General features: G+C 35.6%; 1 protein-coding gene across 2 annotated transcripts in view; it reads left to right on the top strand.

Annotated features, from left to right (window-relative positions):
* LOC125660787 (receptor-type tyrosine-protein phosphatase mu-like) overlaps nucleotides 1–13,513 on the top strand; it is a 16,699-nt gene extending 3,186 nt beyond the window's left edge. For both annotated transcript variants that reach the window (XM_056146742.1, XM_056146741.1), the window contains 10 exons: nucleotides 370–512; nucleotides 2,616–2,751; nucleotides 2,867–3,016; nucleotides 5,204–5,303; nucleotides 5,999–6,072; nucleotides 6,885–7,010; nucleotides 7,247–7,369; nucleotides 9,358–9,482; nucleotides 11,234–11,369; nucleotides 13,002–13,513. In XM_056146742.1, the coding sequence (XP_056002717.1) occupies nucleotides 370–512; nucleotides 2,616–2,751; nucleotides 2,867–3,016; nucleotides 5,204–5,303; nucleotides 5,999–6,072; nucleotides 6,885–7,010; nucleotides 7,247–7,369; nucleotides 9,358–9,482; nucleotides 11,234–11,369; nucleotides 13,002–13,073 (1,185 nt within the window). In that variant the 3' untranslated portion in view covers nucleotides 13,074–13,513. The remainder of the gene's footprint in view (nucleotides 1–369; nucleotides 513–2,615; nucleotides 2,752–2,866; nucleotides 3,017–5,203; nucleotides 5,304–5,998; nucleotides 6,073–6,884; nucleotides 7,011–7,246; nucleotides 7,370–9,357; nucleotides 9,483–11,233; nucleotides 11,370–13,001) is intronic.

Genomic DNA, 13,513 nt, shown 5'->3' with positions numbered 1-13,513 from the left:
AGAGTTTTAGATGAAACATATCTATTTTGAAAAATCGCATTTAAACACAATTTTTCCTTCATTTCCTAACTATTTCGATTTATTTGCCAAGGCTTAAAATAAATGAAGTTTGTTTTATTCTGATATTAACGTTTCATGAAATCTATCATGAATTAATTTTCCAGGAACAGGGGGAATGATATTAATAAGGAATGTAAATCACTTTCGAGTTTTAAATCAAACACATTTAGGTTGAATAATCATCTAACTTAAACACAGCTTCACCGTTTTTAACCACTTTGATTTCTTGGCATAAAATAAATTAAGTTTGCGTTATTCTGGTAGTAACGTTTTATGACATTTATCATTCTATATTTTCAATATTACCAGACATCTGACAAAAGAGCAATCACACAGTTCCATTACACTGCTTGGCCTGACCACGGTACACCGGAAGAGGCGGGACTGATTCAGTTCCACAGAGCGGTCAACAAAATATACCGTCCTGGCAACCCCTTACTGGTACATTGCAGGTAAATCTCCCGGAAAATGTAGATCATGCAACAACAAATACACAGAATTGTTTTTGAATATTTGCTAATATACTAAAAATGAGAATAATATATATTAATAAGCCTTGGGCCATGCCAATTTGTAATCTAGTTCGTCGGATTCGCCGCTTCTATTTGTAATAAATCCAAATTACATTATATTATATTATATATAAAAAGAATAATACCCGCCCGCGTGACCAAAAATATCTGCGTAAAATATTTTTGACTTTTTACAACAAGCGCACAAACAACCTTGATGCATATGACTGACAAATTGCAGAATCGCGGGCTCTTGAGAAATCTCCTAATAGTGTGATACGGATTTTTAAGGTATTCATTAAGTCTATCTTAATATGTGCGATACTTCATAACACCGGATTGGAAGTTGTTCATTATGCTGCAATCGAACTGGAAGTCGATGAAAATCTTAATGCGCTATTTGATGCTACTATTTAGAGAACATCGACAGCGTACGATTGATTGATTATATATTGTTTAAAGTCTCTCTGGAGAATATTTCACTGACATGAAGACTTTACCATTGGCGGTGAAGGGTTGTAAAATTTAGGCCTCATGCTCAGCGCTTATATCCATTGAGCAGGAAGATATCTGTATCGTGCCACACTTGCTGTGACACAGGTCTCTGACAGTTTTTGCTGTCTCATCCGAAGGACCGCCCCCATTTATTCGCCTCTTATGACAAGCAAGGGGTACTAAGGACTATTCTAAATAGGACCGACAGTTAACAATAAATTCACAAAAGGTTTTTGATGATTATTAATTCCGTGTGTTCTATTAAAATTCTAGATTGATTGAATATTGTTTAACGTCACTCTCAAGGATATTTCACTCATATGGAGACGTCACCACTGTCGGTGAAGGGCTGCAAAATATAGGTCTATGCCCGGCGCTTATTGTCATTGAGCAGGGAGGGATCTTTACCGTGCCACACCTGCTGTGACACGGGACCTATGTTTTTGCGGTCTCATCCGAAGGACCGCCCCATTTAGTCGCCTTCTACGACAAGCAAGGGGGTACTGAGGATCTATTCTAACCCCGATCCCCACGTGATTAAAACTCAAGAAAATGCTACAAGTGATACATTGGAGATTTCAAAATTGGACATGTATCTAGCAATATGCGTAGAACGGAATCAAAAGGTTACAGAAATGAAACAAAAATAACATTCTTTAAAAGACCTTATCAGTTAATGTTGCAAAGTATATGAGTAAGGTATGAAGAAAATAAAGTCTTTGAAATACTTCTTATCTATTGTAAACTATATGTTGAAAAATATTAAAAGTAAACTATATCAACACACTGAAAAATGTTAAGTTGTGGTAAACAAATGATATCTGATGATTTTAGATCTTTATTTTTGAGCGCTCGCTTTTTAAAATTACACTTGATTCAATTACAATTATTTATATTTCTTGCATTCGCTCGCTTCATAATTCTTACCTCTAAAATAAAAAAATAATATTTGTAAAATAATTTCGCCCTCTCTCCTCACTTTTTTGTTTGAAAATTCGAAGAACTATTTTACAAATTGGTGTGGCCTAATGGTATGTTTAAAAACGGAACTGATGCTGTTCTATGTAGCATATGATATACATTCTAACGTATTGATATACAGTAAAGAAATACAATGATGCAATGCTCCGCAGAATCGCTAAATGTTATAGTTTAAAAATTGCTGGCTTAGTGATAAAAACATCAATAATATCATTAGTATAATATCAATGAATCATATATAACTCCTGCTTCTCTCGTTGTATCGATAATTTGAGGAATGATACATATATATAATGTAAAACTTATACGGTACCAATTTTGATGCACCAGATGCGCATTTCGACAAATAATGTCTCTTCAGTGATATACTTGTTCTGTAACGGTGCATATGTCTTTTAATTTCGTGATATCAAGTTCGCTTTTATTTCAACCTATTAGATGTTTTAGTTTAACAATAGTGAAAATTACGAATTGGTGAAGATATCATACAATATGTAGACAATTTTTCTGCTACTAGTGCCGGAGTGAAGATATTATAGAATATGTAGACAATATTTATGTTACTAGTGCCGGCGTGGGGAGGACGGGAACGTACATTGGTCTGGATTCATTACTGCGGCACGGAACAGAACAGGGAAAGATAGACGTTTTCAATTTTGTGAAACGGATGAGAGGCGATCGAATGACAATGGTTCAGACTCGAGTAAGACTATAGTTAAATTCATTACATCAGTGTATGATTTGCTGATCTCATACGTCGTCATACAAATATCATACTTATGAATGAATGCCAGTTTTGTTGAATATCATTTTTACAGGACCAGTACGTGTTCTTACATAAGGCGCTATTGCATGGGTTTCAGACTAGGGATACCCTTCTTGCGTTAAATGATTTCTCCAGAAAAGCAAGAGACCTCATCGATGACATATCGCGACAAAACCAAAGCACCTTATACCAGGAGTTCAAGGTAAATGCGCGAGTAAATATAACGAAGACATAAACGGATGATGTTGAATTGTTCATTTACCGTACTTATCAAATTCCCAAAGGGATGCTTCGTATGATTAAAGCCATTAACTCTCTCAACGACAGCATAAACAATCTTTTCGAATCGGGACCTTTGACAGCAATGGTATATTGCAAGGAATCATTCATCTATATGATGGTGATATGTTATACATATGTAATACTCTAAAGTACAAGGGTCATTACGAAGTGCGATGCTCTGCGTCAAATTGTGATGGCTTCTCTCCTATATAGAAACGCTACGTGAACGTATGATGGTTTGATACGCCGAAGTCCGATGGTACGGGGATTCCGTTAGTTCATTCAATGGCAATTCACTATTCATTTTAGTTCAAGGAACAGTCTAAGTGGATTCGGAGATAAAAATATGATCGATACAAAACATTTAGGGGCACAAATATGGAGAGGTTACAAACCACCCTTATATAATTATAGTCAGCGAATGCTAGTTCATCTTTTGTGATTATTTTCCCATTTCTGACATGGCGTGTAAAAAGGTGACCAACAGTAGATTATCTAATATCGTATTCAAATATAGAGACGTTGTCAACTTGGGTAAAGTTCCGAACAGAACTATAGCACCCATGATCTTAACAGTGATAGTTCTCTATTGTATCATCTCCATCTGTGAATCAGACTCTTTGTTTTAAGTACACACCGAAAAGACAGGTGATTTTCGCTTGTAATCTCGAACGTTTGGCCTTCGCCCACAACACCCAAAACCAAGATTGGACATCAAAAATTTGTAGCAGCGCTGAGGACGAAAAACGTTTACATTCTATCCACTGGGCTAAAACTGAAACACACACTAAAAAGGATCATAGTACTCTTATATAGGTAACTCTCCCGTGGGGATTCGGGTTAGAATAGGTCCTCAGTACCCCTTGCTTGTCGTAAGAGGTGACTAAATGGGATGGTCCTTCGAATGAGACCGCAAAAACCGAGGTCCCGTGTTACAGCATGTGTGGCACGATAAAGATCCCTCCCCGATCAATGGCCATAAGCGCCGATCATAGGTCTAAATTTTGCAGCCCTTCACCGGCAGTGGTGACGTCTCCATATGAGTGAAATATTCTCGAGCGGGACGTTAAACAATATTCAATCAATCATATATATTTAACTTAAAAACAGGCGGAAAAGGTATGGAACTAGATATGATACTATTCATTCATTCATTCATTTAAATGATGATTTACATACATTTGATTTGCAGAGTAATCTGTTATGGTAACTGAACTTAAATGATCATCGCTATTCAACTTTGTCCGTGTGGAATTGAAATCATGAATCAATTTTGAACGGCGTGAGATAAATGTAATCCTTCAATGGGAGGATATACTATTTACTAGACAGCGGATTGTTTCCCGAGGTGTGGATCAAATGTCTCAAATTTTAGGCTTTTGTGCATGGATGCAAATACTTCATATTTGTAAAAATTATAATGCTGACGTAAATACGATTATTGATTAGTCAGAATAACATATCCGTAAGAAGTGTACACTTTATACATCAGGTACAACATGTTAGTCTGTCTCATGGAACGAATTATCACATAGAATCGTAGAATACAACACGAAATTTACCGTTTCACGTATGTGATAAAAGGATATGCTATCAATGAACTATTGGCATTGTAGGTCTTGAAGTATTATTCATTATTACAAATGTCCCATTGTAGAAGTGGTCCATTGGGACAACATTCCCAGTCTAGGACGAAAATTTGCCCAGTTATGGCATTTCACTATCTCACATGAGTAGATAATGAATTATCCTTTTTATTACATTTATACATCGTTTTGTGTATTAGTTGAATTGTACGGGGCCACGTGCTGTATTATTATACAATCTTCGTTGTGGCGCCCTTTTATCATATTTTTGTTTATAGTTTCCATGTTCACGTCTCTTAGAAAACAAATATACAATTTTTCGGTTTGAGCATCACTGAAGAGTCATTATTTGTCGAAATGCGCATACGGTGGATCAAAATTGGTACCGTATAAGTTTTACATATAACTGCTTAGATCTACTTTAACTTATAATAATGCGTAATAAATTGAAATATTTTAATTTTTTGTGTAACTTTTTATTTCAGTTCATTTGACGTTTTTATACTCTGATCTGATTGTAGAGGCTTTGCATGTTAAGACCAACTTATGACGAAGATGACAAATGCGATGCAAGGAAAACCGAGAATCTCAAGAAGAACGCTATAGTGGAAATTTTACCAGGTAAAAATAAGATATAAATGCAGTGATAACATTTCAATAACTCTACAATACATCAAATATTTGAAAAAATAGACGAATTTAACAAATGGAAGTTGAAATTCTCCTGATATGCAGATATTGCGTTATGATGATAAACGTTGGAAAAAAACCAAACATCAACCAAAGAAGAGAAGAAAATCAAAATGACAAACTGGGAAAATACTCACCTCCCTTAAAAATAGAAAAAAGAAAAGTTAAAAAATATAGGAGTTATGAGATTGATCACTGTTCGTTATCTTCACCTTACACAAACCCATAAAGAAAAAAAAAATATTATGAAATACTCAGGGGATGTTTGTATATTCTCCCCTTTCAAAATGTTTCACGTATATAAACACCCGCGTCGGGTGAAAGGTCATCGATTTTAACCTTTGTGTAACCCTTATGGCTGTGGCAATGAAGGTCCACTGAATCAGCTTATACCTTGACACAGAGCGCACATTTTCGAAATCCCATCCATAACAAGTTACATTTCCTCTCAATAGAGGACTCTTGGCAATAGAACTATGTTAAGGTCCGGATGTTTGGCACGGCACTTTATCTGAAAACAATTCTTTACCACTGATTGTGAAGCGATCGTCCTAACCAGGAGCAGTAACTTGATGGATGTTAATACGTAAACAATATTTGTATTTAGATTGCTTGCATTTTTTCAGTGTCCAAATATAGACCCTATTTGATGACGATCGTGGAAGGAAGAAACGATTACATAAATGCTGTGTTTATCCCGGTATGTTATAAAGATTTAGTAATCATCCAATCAGGAGTCTTAGTCTGTGTGTCTTAGTACGAGCATCACCTACCGAAAAGTGAATTTTCAACAGCATTATACTCTGTTGTTTTTAAGAAAACGTTAGATGCACCAGTTTCTTTTAATGTTACATATTCGTAGGAAAGATGAAACCTTCATAAACGACAATGATTAATGTCAAAGTGAAATGCTTTGATTTGAAGTTACACAAATACAGTTTAATTGTTTCGGCAATAATTCAAAATTACATAGCCAGCATGATTGCGATGAAATTCGAGATATTTATTACATATTTATATAAATTATTTATTTATATTTTAAATGAATATAACATTATAAATAAATATAATATTATAATAAATATTAAATTATTTGTTATTAAACATATATATTAAATTTCATATTTATCCCATGCTATATGGGAGTTTTAAAACTATTGTCAAGGTCAATCAAAGTTTATCACTACAATTATTCAAAATCTAAACTTTTAGGCAAAGTTATAGAATGTTTGCTATTGCTTACATGTATATTGTTAGGACACTCATACATTTGATCAACTGGTTTTCTTCTTCTTTTTTAACATTTGTGAATTTGACAAAATGAGTGAATTGATGTTGCTGTATAAAGAACTAGAGGAGGTTTTATCCACGTTTCTTTTCTATATTGATGAAAGATAATGTAATTAACTCCACGAAGACACACCCCCATTAGATGTAAACAATTTCTTCTATTATTCTCCAATGGATAGGAAGACATATAACAAACTCAGTTACACCCGTTATGTATTGTAGAGTTTCACGAACAAAACTGGATTCATTATAACTCAGACACCCCTCCCAGACACGGAAGTAGATCTCTGGACGATGTGCCTGGACCATGATGTTGATGCAGTGGTGATGTTAATTGAAGAAGCTGCAGTGAGTATTGAAAAAATGAATGTTAAAATTCCATATCATTGTGGCTTTGCACTGTGCATAATGATTTTTTTGACATAAACATTAATGTGTAATACCTTTAATCAGGGCGTGTCTACTTGTTATGAAGATGATTATACTCAAAATTTAAGTAAGTGATTGTACAATGATGGGTCGACAGATAAGACGTCAATTTGTGAAAAATAAAGATAACTATATCCGTCCTCTATTTTGCAAAGGAAGACACATGGCTTCCTCGAAGAGGATCACCAAAGATGTGTTCCCCATACAGAATATCATGCGAGAAAACCGGAAGCACGACGGATCTTGTAACGCAGGATACCATGTTGATATCAAGTGAAGTAAGCTATTATATTTCAGTTTTCAAATTTATCTTATTTACGTGTGGGGAGGGTGTTAAGCATTTAACTTATCGTTAAGATCTTCAAATTAAGGTCGCCTCCATTTACAAGGTAATTTTCCCATACAATGAAAGCACATCTACCTGTAAGATTAAGGTATTGAGTAGAAACTTTCCACGTTTCAGTGATTATATTCCTGGGTATATACAATGTGAAAATACACAGCAAAAATCTTGAAATGATATCAAGGCCTTTTACTTTGTGTGAATTCACAAATCAACATTATCATGCCCATACCTCGGTTCAATGCAAGGTGAAGATAACGAACAGTGATCAATCTCATAACTCCTACAAGCAATACAAAATAGATATCTTGTCAAACACGGACCCCTGGACACACCAGAGGTGGGATCAGGTGCCTAGGAGGAGTAAGCATCCCCTGTTGACCGGTCACACCCGCCGTGAGCCCTATATCCTGATCAGGTAAACGGAGTTATCCGCAGTCAAAATCAGTGTGCCAAGAACGGCTTAACAATCGGTATGAAACACGTCAGACAGCATTTGACCCAATGCGAAGAAACCTCACATGATGTGGACATATTGTATTTCGTATCCTCTATGTTACTGTTTTATAAAGTATCAGAATCCATTGAACAATACTTTAGTTCTTGTCCCTGCCCTATGTATGTTTAAACCAATTCAGCTATGGGGATTTTGCAGCACCAGTTTCTTTCCACTGCAATGTGAAATACAGTGGGGTATAAAGCATAAATGATTAGACTTCTGGCGTGATTCTGTAAGAGTTCCAAACTTGATATCAAACACGCGCGTTTTATACATCATATAAGGTCTTGATATGTTTACTATATAGATTATCGTTCGTGTTATTCGTACATATCCACTGCTTTTATCAAATAAAAAGTGAAGCTTTTATTACAGTAGAAGACATAACATCGCCTTCAAGGTTTACATAGACTTGCGACACTTTGAATTGATAACATTGTGAACTATTTTCAAATGCTGATGATTTGTTTCCAATTCCCAAACTGTGCAAAAGATTTGTGGGAACAGGTTGTACATACATTCTTTTTTCAATCTTCTGTGTGTAAACATAATGCCTAGCACCTATGCCTGTATTTTGCAAGGTACGGTTGTATACATCAAAAGGCCCCAACATTTCTCTGTATAAAATATGTCTGGAATAAACTTTAATCAGCGTTTTAAGAAAGTAAAATATATGCCAGGTATATTATGTCAACAAAATCAGAATGCTATTCTGAAATGGATAGCATTATGACATCATGAATAAAATATATCCCGCCTTTTTCTCAAAATAAGCCTGAAAACTGTCAAATATCATACAACTTATTGCTCAAGAAAAGATGTGCGCATTGGACGAGTAAAATGAAAATGATATATAGTGTGTATTATGTTAAGATGAAAAACATGCTTGAATATGAATTTGCTCGACGTATGCGCTGTATGTTTTCTGAAAGGAAAACCACCTGAATTTGTGGATATTTTCATTGAAAATGGCATTTTGCAATTTTATGCCAACTTCAAGCTTTCGTCATATGACACAAATCGTTTTGCTGATCAAACTGAGCACATTTTGGGTTTGCTAATATATTCCTCATTTGAATGCCAGGGTTTGAGCTCCAAGTCATATAATCCATATTCTGGGCCATATGACTATAGAAACTGTACCTACTACTGAGCAATCGCTAGGGATCCAAGCTAGAATAGGTCCTCCGTACACCTTGCTTGTTATAAGAGGCGACTAAATGGTGGGTTCCTTCTGATGAGACCGCAAAAACCAAGGCCCCGTGTCACAGCACGTTAAAGACCCCTCCCTGCTCAAAGAGCGTATGCGTTGAACATAAGCCTAAATTTTACAGTCCTTTGCCGGCAATAGTGACGTCTCCATATAAGTGAAAAAATCTCTAGAGGGACATTTAACAATGTAAAATCAATCTATTTTTTTCCAGGATCAACAGAAGCCCCTGGAAATCATCAAATTGCCATCTAATGATGCATCAGCGTTTTCAACAGCAATCGATCTACTGCAGGAAAAAACAAGAACAAGCCAGTTCACCACTGTAGTAGTTAGCAGGTGAGTACATTCACATGTAATGCATGCTGAATAACACCGATATACATTCTGTTTTTCATTATTTGAGAGAGGTAACAACATAAACACGGAACGGGTAATTGAAAAGAAATTCATCTGACCGTTTTGTATAAATATTTCACCATCTCCAGAACATGGTATTTATCTATCACAACTGGTACGATATTCAAAATGATGTGCTGCATTTGATCAGTTTTTTTGCCATTTGCAAATGTGCATATTGACTGGACAGAGATTCAATTGTTATCGTTAATTGTATGGCGGAGCTAAAATGGGCTGAAAGGTGTAAAAGACATCCTCATCCTATATGGATTTATGTTACCCAACTCTTTACTTTGTATGCCTTATAGGAGTTATGAGATTGATCAATGTTCGTTATCTTCACCTTCCATTAGGCGGGTGTGACCGGTCAGCAGGGGATGCTTACTCCTCCTAGGCACCTGATCCCACCTCTGGTGTGTCCAGGGGTCCGTGTTTGCCCAACTCTCTATTTTGTATTGCTTGTAGGAGTTATGAGATTGATCACTGTTCGTTATCTTCACCTTCCATTAGGCTTATTGCATAGGCTTAAGATTTTTTTTACAATGCTTTATTTTATTATTTGATGATGTTTGTATCGTGTATATTCCTACATATCTTAAAGTAGATGATATACGAGTGTGTTATAGCTTTTTGTCGTATACAGGGGCACAACCATTTTCCTACTAGTACTGCAGCATGGTAGTCTTATTTTGTATGAAACACAACAATGGCATTGGTCAAATCGATATCGAATCTTTTCCCTCAATGAACAAATTGCAGTTTCCAGTGCTTATGTTCTTACTCACGCGTTCTAACCCATATCATGTAGTTCATTAGAGGGGGATGTAATTTGAAACACTTTTAAATTGGAAAGCTGGATAAACGTTTGCGTTCGGCATATGATCCGTTTTTAAATCAAGGAGAATAAAAGTTGAGGTTACAACGCAGCGCAAATCTTATGGTCATTATAACGATCTAGTTTGTCACCACAACCTGCCATTGGATCAAATGCTCCCGGGAGTTTTTCATACCGATTGCTAGGCCGTACTGGGGATATTTTGTTCTGACTGCGGATTGCTCCGTTTACCTAATCAATATATAGGGCTCGCGACCATTGTTGTCGGTCGATAGAGGGTGCTTACATCTTCTGGGCAAACGATTACACATCTAGTAAATTCAGGGATTTGTGTTGGCCCAACTTTCTTTTTCGTATTCCTTATAAGAGTTGTGGGGTTGATCATATCTTCACCTTTTTCATTTTTCTTTTAATAAATACGAAGAAAAAACCATACAAACAAAACGAAAGCCAAATCATATTTTCACAACAGATTATTCCGTTTACTTGATCAAGATATGGATCAAGGTGGGTGTGAGTAGTCGAAGGGGAAATTGGACTCCTCCTAGAGACTTAATCCCATTTCTGGTGTGTCCAGGGTCCGTGTTTGCCCAACTCTTTATCTTGTATTCCTTATAAGAATCGTGAGATCGACAACTGCTCGTTTCCTTTTTCCTTATCATTTGTATTGCAGTTTTGCCAAAGTATATATAGCCTTTCCTGTACTCCGATTGTATTTGGGATTAAACGGATTTTCATCTCATTACTTCAAAACACTTAGTTGTTTATCTGAAAGAAATGTAGCGATGATAAATTTAAGGCAAACGTATAATTAACTATACATAGATTAAGATGATTGGTGATAAACATTTTACAGGAACGGTGCGGGTCCTGCTGGGATATTTTGCGCAGTCTATAACGCCTTAGAGCAACTGCGCAGAGATGAAGAAGTTGATATGTTCACCATTGTCCGACAGATACATACCAGGAGGCCTGAAGCCATCGACAAATTGGTAAGAAACTGTAGCCTTGGTGCACTGAAACTAAGACCAACCATTTTTTTGTAATGCAATGTATATGAACTTTTAATGTCTTAAAAACATGGTCCTTCACATGGTAATATCAAAATAAAACCCAATGAAAAACATTACTAAAATTTCGCGAAAAATACAATGTTCATAAATAGATCTTAATGTACAACACACTATCTAAGTTGGGTTTGAACCGTATATGATGAAGGGTAGGGGCGTATGTTTTTGTTTAGTGTCCATATCCATATAAATTGTTAGACCGTTCTTGGCACACTGATTTTAATTACGGATAGCTCCGTTTATCTGATCAAGATATTGGGCTCACGGCGGATGTGCCCTGTCGACAGGGAATGCTTACTCGTCCTAGGTACCTAATCCCACCTCTAGTATGTCCAGCAGTCTGTGTTTGCCCATCTTTCTATTTTGTATTCGTTATACAGGGTCTCTACAGCCCAGTAGCTAAGTACTTTGCTACTAGCTTGAAAATACGGATGTATATTTAATTGTTGTTAGAAAATTTAGAAATTCATTTCAAAATTAAGGATTATTTCCCTCATGCATAGCTCTTATTCTTAGACGAATTTGACTCCACTTTCTGGCACACTGTTTTTGGCTATATTTAGCTCTAAAACTTCATTGCTATTTCGGATTTCAAACATTTTGGTTGAGCATTACTGAAGAGACATTATTTGTCGAAATGCGCATCCGGTGCATCAAAATTGCTACCGTACAAGTTTTACATTATAGGTGTTATGATATTGATCACTATTCATTATTTTCGCCATTCATTTAACCGTCGAACTTGCATCTTTGCTGATGGACAGCACCTTTGAACTAAATATTTGGGAAGTCATTTCCTTTTCAGGACAGTCGGTCTCAACCATTTAAGGTTGACCTCTAGTCTCAATTTAATATGAATCATAAGATACATCGCTAACAAAATCGTTGCTTACACTAATAAACAGTGTTCTCTATAAGATATAAATGACATTATGTTTTCTATTCACTGGTTACCGATGCCTAGTAATTTTAAGCCTTACTCTGGAAACGGTTGACCAGTTCGATGTTCGATTCCCAAGCCGCATCATGTTTAACAAGATATAACAATGTCCCTTTTATTAGCACCTGTCATAGGAAGTGGGCGTTAGGTGTATCTCGGATTTCACCTTAATACGGGTACTTAGTGTTGTGATAGCCATCGACACAATACAGAAAAATATACTAAACCCTCACTGTCACGACATCAAAAATAAAGTATTTACCAAAATATGTGACATCATTCAATGCGTTACACATCAAGTAAAAGAAACCAAACACATGTAAAATCCATCCGATTGATGTGAAACATTTTATCATGTGTTATTCAGATATGCTCAATGTTCATTACTCATATGTATTATTGTTCTATTTCGCAAATTTGCAGATGTATCTTACGTTTATACTGACTAACTCTTTGTTTCAAATAATTTTAACTGGGATTATTTACAAAATTTTCATTAATAAAACACGTATGTACCGTTTTTTTAATTTCACTTATACATTGTGTGATTTGTACACATAATTCATTCATTTATGATCGGGAATATGTCTTATTATATAGCTTGCGTTTTGCAGGATGAGTACACCAGGTGTTTCGAGATCGTATTGAATGCTGTGACTACAGAAAACATTTATGTGAATCTTTGATACGCAAACAGACAGTAACATCTTATGTAGATTTAAACCAGAACCGTATCATATAGTGCTGTTTAGAACACGCCATGATGTGTACATTTGAAAGGAATCATAAAACAGACAGGACGTAATGCACCTTACTTTTTAATGAACGTTTACTAGTTTTATTTATTACTATATATTCATATTTCCAACCGTTTTCTCTCATATAACTCTATTAGGAGCAAAACGTATATATCAGTGTATGAATATCTATATGGGTCAACTGTACATATATATGTTTAATAAAAGTAGGTTATAGGTACTACTTTTACTAAGGCAATACACATTTAGGCTAGCCATCTTTCCCACTGACTATAGAAGTTTATCAATATGATGAAGTCAACATCACAAACCGTATTTATGATTTTATTTGTATTCCGAGCAATAATAAAAACATTTATGTAAACCAA

Source organism: Ostrea edulis, chromosome 8, assembly GCF_947568905.1.
Source record: "Ostrea edulis chromosome 8, xbOstEdul1.1, whole genome shotgun sequence".
In the NCBI taxonomy this organism is placed as follows: domain Eukaryota; kingdom Metazoa; phylum Mollusca; class Bivalvia; order Ostreida; family Ostreidae; genus Ostrea; species Ostrea edulis.
This window is presented reverse-complemented; position numbering and strand designations above follow the sequence as displayed.